General features: G+C 41.3%; 1 protein-coding gene across 1 annotated transcript in view; it reads left to right on the top strand.

Moving 5' to 3' along the window:
• The window catches only part of LOC109305524 (neurobeachin-like), a 95337-nt gene that overhangs the window by 991 nt on the left and 86847 nt on the right, over positions 1-7499 (top strand). Inside the window, exon 2 of the mRNA XM_019528519.1 lies at positions 453-684. Coding sequence (XP_019384064.1) covers positions 453-684 — 232 coding nt within the window. The remainder of the gene's footprint in view (positions 1-452; positions 685-7499) is intronic.

Here is a 7499-nt window from a genome sequence, read left to right as displayed (position 1 = left end):
AAAAGCTTGTGCTATAATTTAGTTCTAATGTAGTTAATCTATAAGGTGCAAATCTACCTTGCCTTCCATTTTAGTTGTTTTCCAGATCTTTTGCCACAGAGCTATGTGTCTTTATAGTGCATTTATTATGATTGCCTTCCTCAGTGCTCAGAAACTATTTAACACTGATAGAAGCAAGGATCTAAAGAGATGTGAGAAATAAGGGGGTTTTTTTTGGTGGTATCTTTTATTGGACACCAGCTGTGTTGCTGGGATATTAGACAAGCTTTTCAGCCCATAGTGCCCTCTTTCAGGTCTGGGGAAGAAGCCATTCCGGCCTATACTAAATTATTAGATGGCTTGTTCTACTTGAAAAGATTAAGCCATGGGAGTTGTACCTGTCACTCAATTCATCAATAACAAAATTATATAGTTTACATTGTAACACTTCTTTTTTTCTCTTTTGTTTTTAGTTGGTTGGTGGAGAATTTGATCTAGAGATGAACTTTATTATCCAGGATGCAGAAAGCATTACATGTATGTCAGAGCTTTTAGAACACTGTGATGTAACGTGCCAAGCAGAAATCTGGAGTATGTTTACAGCCATTCTACGTAAAAGTGTCCGCAATTTACAGACCAGCACAGAAGTTGGCTTAATTGAGCAGGTACTGCTGAAGATGAGCACGGTGGATGACATGATTGCAGGTATAATTTCTTGATTGATAAATGTAACTTTGATGTTTATTGAACAATCAGATATTTATAATGTAGTAGTTACTTATACTTACATAAGTTATTTAGGTAGTATAGAATAATCTATATGGCACCAAGTTTAGATAAGTATAGGAGACAAAGAATGTAAAAAAATGTTGATTTAATTTAGTTAGCTTGCATATTTATTTTGAAGAGAAAAACAGGATCTTGATAAAATAGGGCAACTTTCAAAGTATTTAAGAACTTTTCTCACATATATTATTGTATGTCAAAAATTATTACAGTATTTAGAAACTGCATAATTGATACCAATTATAAGAAAGATTAAAGAAAGAACAATGTTATGGCTCACTTTCACGTTGTAGCATTCTTTATGTGGTAAACTGAGAGCACACTAGAAATAATTATTCATGTGAATTGAATATTGTATTTCTGGATAAATGTAATCAATTTTATTTGATTCTATTTAAATTTTGCTGCCTATCTATTAAAATACATCTGTGTTCTCTGTAGTTTGCTTTTAATTTTTGTTTCACCACCGTATCATTTTTTTCTCATTTGTTTTTAATATCATTTCTTTCCTGATAGTAAATATAAAACATCTCATTTACACACTTATGCAACTAGTGGAGGTTAAGGACAATGTTGCACAGCTGAGCTTTCTAATTTACTATTGTGTTATGTCTTTAATTCATATCTTTAGTCATTAATCAGTTTTGGTTGAAAATAATCTTAGGTATTCTGGAAAGATGGGCTGTTTCCACTTCTAAAACATGATTAGTAGGGGTTTCAAAACAGTTTTACATTTTGATTCTTTGTTGTTGCTGGGAGGAAATGGAATAAGAATTCAGTAAGCCATCTAATCTCTGTCAGCTCATGGTCTAGTAAGCCCTGTTCTATGTTTTCTAGTTTTCTGTTTAATATAGTACACTTGACCTTTAAAGAAGAAGTCTGCATAATATTTTTTACTACATGATGAGTTTCTTTTCCCATAAATTCCAGCTGCCTTATCAACAGGGATTCTGGTTTTCTCTGATGAAAAAATTACAAATTCTAGTATTTAAAAAAAATACAAATTCTCTGATGAAACAAAATGCTAATTCTCTGATTTAAAACCCCAAATCCACGACGAAAATGAAAGTCCACTATGTATATAGGTTTCAGTTGAACACAGTGTTTTATTGATATATTTACAGTTTTAAAGCAGTTTGGAAGCCTACCAGTACCTCAATTGGTATAATAAAATAAATTCTAAATACCAATATATTTTGGCATTTGATTTTGGGTTTTTCATGATGGAAAATCAAAGCTCCTGCTGAGACCACTCTGCATACCCCAGGGAATTATGCACAGAAAAATTCAAAATTGTGCTCAGGAAAACTCAAAATCATGCAAAATGAATTACATTTATTTATTTATTTATTTACAAATTAAAGTAAATATAACACTATTTGAACCTTCTTTAGAAATATAAGCGTGTACTTTGTATGGTTGGGGTGTGTGCGGTGTGTGTGGAGGGGATTGGTGAAGTTGTGGGGATCTGTATGCGGTTTGTGGGTGGGTGTGGGGTTTGTGGGAGCATTTGTGAAGTGGTGTGGAGGTGTGTATGGAGTTGGTGGGCAGGTGTGGGGTTTGGCCAGTCACCCAGCAGCAGCAGGCAGTGAGACCTCGGGGCATTCATGGCTGTGGCAGGCAGAGCACCCAGCAGCACATGCCTCTGGCTGAGTCCCAGAGCCTACACATGGTGGCATGGAGCTAATCCAACCTGCTGGTGCATGTTTTTGGACCAGACTGGGCTGGCACCACGCCAGCATGTGCAGATTGCGGTACTGCAGAAGGGAGCCATGCACCATCAGGCCAGGCAGGCTTTGTGCCTCCATGTGGGGAAAAAACTGGGGGATCCAAGCTGCCCATGGATGCAAGCAGTTGCCCACCTGACCTGATGGTGCATGATTCCATGCCTCCATGTGTGGCTTCCTGCCTGGCCCGATGGCACACAGCTCCCGGTTCATGTGCCATCGCGCTAGGTCTGCCCTCTGTATGGGATTTTCCATGGACACTTCCCTGCTCCCTCAGCCCCCACCTGTGTATTCCTGCCCTGCCCTTCACCCACCCTGCTTGCTGTTTCCACAGCTCCCAACCCTCCCCCAGCCCTGGTAGTTGCTTGCATCCACCCCACAGGGCCCTCCCAGCCCTGCAGGTGCCCCACATCCCTGACCCTCATGCCCCACTTACCTCAAAGGCTCCAGGAGGGGAAGTGAGTCTGAACCAAGCCCTGTTGACTGAGACTCTCAGGCCTCACTCCTTCCCCCTCTCCCTTCCTCTCGGGACAGGGCTTAGTGTTTGCTGCCCTTTTTGCAAGAAGCTCCTACAGGCTAGAACTCTGCCAGCCTGGAGAAAGCTCTTTGTAAAAGTGGAAAATCCATGCATACCTCTATTAAAATGAGAAATCCACTTTTTTTCTCTGTTAAAAGGGGAAATCCACATTTTTTTTCCATGGGAAACAGAAAACCCAGATCCCTGCTTATCAAATAGGAACTCCAACACTTAAAGCTTATCTAGATGATTATTTTATGTCCACATTTTTCCAAAGTGCATTGGAGAGGATATCAATATGTAGTTTCTGCCAAAAATAATTTAGAGCTTAAATTTAGGTAAGAGTTATTATCTAATCAGCAGAGGAGATGGAAAAGGATTAGGATAAAAAAGAGATGAAAATGTCATTACTCAGGCACATGCATCTCAGGGAGAGTAGTCTTCAGAATATGAAGCTATAATATTAAAAAGCTGTATTTAATATAGGCAAAATTAGATCGATCAGTGAAATATTCACCACATTTTGCAGTCTTCATAATTACAGTTTTTATTATTTTATATAGTATATTATTTACTCTTTTCAGAGTCCAAGCATTTATTTCACATCATTCAAAACTGTAGATCAAATCATTTCTACTAAGGAGTAGGAACTGGTTATCCACTTTTAACATTACTAAGGATACAGGGACAAATTATCACTTTGCATGCACATAGGTACTTGGACCCTCATAAGTGTCTATCAGCTGATCCAGTATAGCTGTCCTGTTTGCTCATTCCCATTAGTAAATAAAGCTAAACTTTGTGATTTAACTCTGACTGAAACAAATAATAAATTATTAGTGTTTAGCTTCCATTTACTGCAAAATAGGACAGACAGATGAAAAAGCTACAGTTGATTCATCTGAGTGGTGGTATGTCCTCCTCTGCTCAATCACGGTAATTGTTCTGTTTGTCCCTGCAAGAGAACACCACAGACTCTTGATCTCTTCGTGTAAATGCTTGAGCTCAGTAGGTGTTTTGTACTGTGTAGTGAAGGTCCACAAACTCAAGACAGTGTTTTGCAACTACAGATGCTTTGTCAAACATGCTCTGTTGCTAGAACTTTTCAAAATGTTGAAGTGGTGCCTAACGGAAGGGGCAGTCAAATTCCAGGTCACGTAGTTCTGACTGAATAATACCCTACTCTTTTTGTTTCTCCCCTGAAATCCAGGAAGCCAATGTTACACAGATTCCAACTCTACAAAGCCATCAAACAAACAGTTGAGACTTCCACTTCCTAGGACTTCGTGTAGTTTCTGAGAACAATCTCAATATAACTCTGGTGGTGTCTGTGTTAGAGGCAAAAGCTCAAACCTTTTGTGTAATTAATGATTTTAAAATTCAAGATAGTGTTCTATTCAGGCTATTGAAGTGACTGGGAATTAAAAAGTACTTTGAGGTTGCAAATATTGGCAGAAGTCCTGGATGTCCCATCAATGAATGGCAAGAAAACTCATTCTGTTAGTTCTTCTAAAAATGTTTTCCTGTCTCACTGTATCACTTGAGAGGTTTGTTTTGGTTTTTTTTTTTTGGGGGGGGGGCATGGGGGGTTGTTTGCTTATTTTTTGAGAAACCTTCCATAAATGTATTCTCATGTTTCACCCTATGGAACTGAAAAGGGAGAAACTGTATCCTCCAGGTCTATTTTAAAAAGATACAGTTGTTTGTCATAATTCTGATAACATGGGAGCTCAGAACAGATGCCCATTTCCTCAGAAAGGGTTGCATACACGGTGAAAAAGGATTGAAAGTAACAGAAGTCCATTGGACCATTAAGGAAGAATGAATGGATAAGAGCCCAGCAGAACTTATGAAGTTTTTGAAAGAAGGGAATGTGGGCATACCAGAGTTTAGCCATTGTGCTTTTACCTCTTCTACCTTCTCCAGGTGTTGCCTTTATGGTCATTAGAGACATTGGCTACTGACAGCTAAAAGAAAGTATCAGTAGGGACATTTAGGAGTTATTCTTCATCATGCAGCTATTATTTGCCAGTGATAATTCATGTAGTGTTTGTGCTTTACTCAGCTCCAAATCTAAGTTGATTTACAGACATCAGGGTCAAAGGTGTAGCAGGGTAACTGTGATGCACAGGGTAGTGCTTGCTGCTGCCCCAGGTACCCCTTTCCCCCTCCTTTAGCTTTACTACTCCTCAAGGTGATTGGATGTCTTTAGATCTTGCCAAAGCTTCTTTGCCCTGCCATTCCTATCAACTTTTCCAAAAGGATGAGTGTAAAGTTTGGTATAGTGAAGATTCTCATTGCAAATTATTGCTGTGTGCTAGGAAACTGGTGCCATGCTTTTCCAAAAATCTCGAACAGCCTGTCACTGACGGGCTCAATTTTTGCTGATGGCTGTTGTTCGCTGCAAAGGTCAGTGATCCTTCTTGCATGCCAGCAGTTGTTTTGAGATGTACCTAGAAAGACACTTTTTGATCAGAAAAGAACTGACATATGTTCTGGCTAAAAAGCACTTTGCACTGAGAAGGAAGTTGATTCTTTTTGGGTTGTAGTAAGTCATGAGCTACCCAGCATTTGAAACACTTCACTTTCTGAGATTGTGCAGAAGCTATGCTGGGAGAAAAAAAGAAAGCTTTTATTGCCTTCAGAGTTAGGTGACTGCCAGTGATACTTTGTCCCAGAAGCACTGCCTGTCTCAGTTCATCTGTGAATACCAAGGGTGTTCAACCTTCAGCCCACAAGCCAAATCCAGTTGCAGAGCCATGGCATCCAGCCCATGGGGATGCCCATGGGCCAGAAGATTTGGCAGTGGGCAAGGAGTGGGCAAGGGCATTATGCAGCCAGGTCCAACCCTGCCATACAGCAGGATCAGGGTTGGGCCCATCCCTCACACACCTGGATCAGGCTGGGATGCTTCCCATTTTATCCTCACACGTGAACATCTGGCTCAGGGCCAGAAGCTTGCCCCTCTACCCACTGTGTGTCTAGATTGGGGCTGCTCTGGTCTACCTCTACCCCCTCCACATGTCCATATTGAGAATGGGCTGCTTTCTGCCCCCCCCACATATCGGGATCAGGGCTGCTCTATCTCCCCCTGCTCCCTGTGCACCCGGATCAGGTCCAGACCGCTTTCTGCCTTTTTCCTGGGCGAGCAGTTTAGGCTTGGGCTGCACACCCTGCTGTGGTCAAATCAGGGTTCTGCTGCACCAGTCCAGTATACCAGATCAAACCCACCAGTTGAATCTGGCTCATGAATAGACCTGGCACTGCCCATGGGACAAAAAGGTTGGGCACCACTGTATATAATGTGTATATAATGATAATTCCATGGAAGAGATGTTGAGCCATTCAACAGTGTAGACAAAAGATTACTAAAATGCCCACATAAGTGAATGTCAGATAGTTTTAACATTTATACAGCATTTTCTTTAGAGAACTGTGAAAAAGTTTAACTTACAGGACAGCACTAATGGTGGAGGGTCTCTGCTACAACATATTCTGTGGCAGGACCATGCAACTGGCTGCCTATGGGCAACATGCCTGTGTGGGCTTGAACTGTGGCCCATGGGAGTTGTTGACTTGGCTACCAGAGCTGCTGTGTTGACCCAGCTCCAGAACCCAGGGGGGAACGCTGCTGCTGTTCACCCTTGTATCACCTGCCTGCCACTGAATTCACAGTCTTCATTTGCCACTGGTGACTCAAACCGGCAAAATGGGAAATAGTGAGTGAGTGGTGGCAGCATTCAACCTCTGTGTTCTGGAGCCATTCTAAGTCACCACTTGTTACCAGAGGTGGTTCATCTGGCCAATGAGAAGGCCCATGCTATCATAAATTAGACAGCCTTGTTCTAGGATTGGCAAGGTGGTCTACTGACTGACAGTTATATGACTTCAGTCAAAAATATTCCATAAAGCCAAAAAACATATTACTGTTTCTTTTCCTTGAGTCTCACTTCCTTTTTTGCATTTCAGTCATGCTGTTGGTACTTACTGTAAACCTCTTAGTTCTTATGTTCCATATGTACTTGAATCCAAAATGACTTTGAGTTTAAGATACTTCCCCTTCCCCTCAGTAATTTGTAATTTTCCATGTATAGAACCTAACTATTGGGAGTTGTTTTAAATTTGTTTCACCTCCCTGCCCCTCCACCCCACTGCTGTGGCAAGGAAAGCAGCGGTCAGGGGGCAAGCAGATAGGCCCCCACTCCTTGCCCCCTCCCTTCCTGCCCTCCTCCATGCTTCTGCTTGCCTTCCTGCAAGCCCTGCCCCCACTGCTCCCACAATCCCTGAACATTTGATCTTCTGTGGCCTGTACCTCCTCCCTCCACCCCCCCACTTTCCTTCCCCATCCTGCTGTTTACCTTCTATGGTTACTGTAGCTCTGAGGCACTTGGGTAAATTTTATATTTTTGTCCAGACTGCAGATGAGCAACAATAGTTAAAAAAAAGTAACTTTTACTATTTTTTCCTATTCCCTTCTTCCACAAACATAG

Source organism: Crocodylus porosus, unplaced genomic scaffold, assembly GCF_001723895.1.
Source record: "Crocodylus porosus isolate Cpor-Errol unplaced genomic scaffold, CroPor_comp1, whole genome shotgun sequence".
NCBI classification, from domain to species: Eukaryota; Metazoa; Chordata; order Crocodylia; family Crocodylidae; genus Crocodylus; species Crocodylus porosus.
The sequence above is the reverse complement of the archived record's forward strand: the minus strand, read 5'-3'. Positions and strand labels throughout refer to the sequence as shown.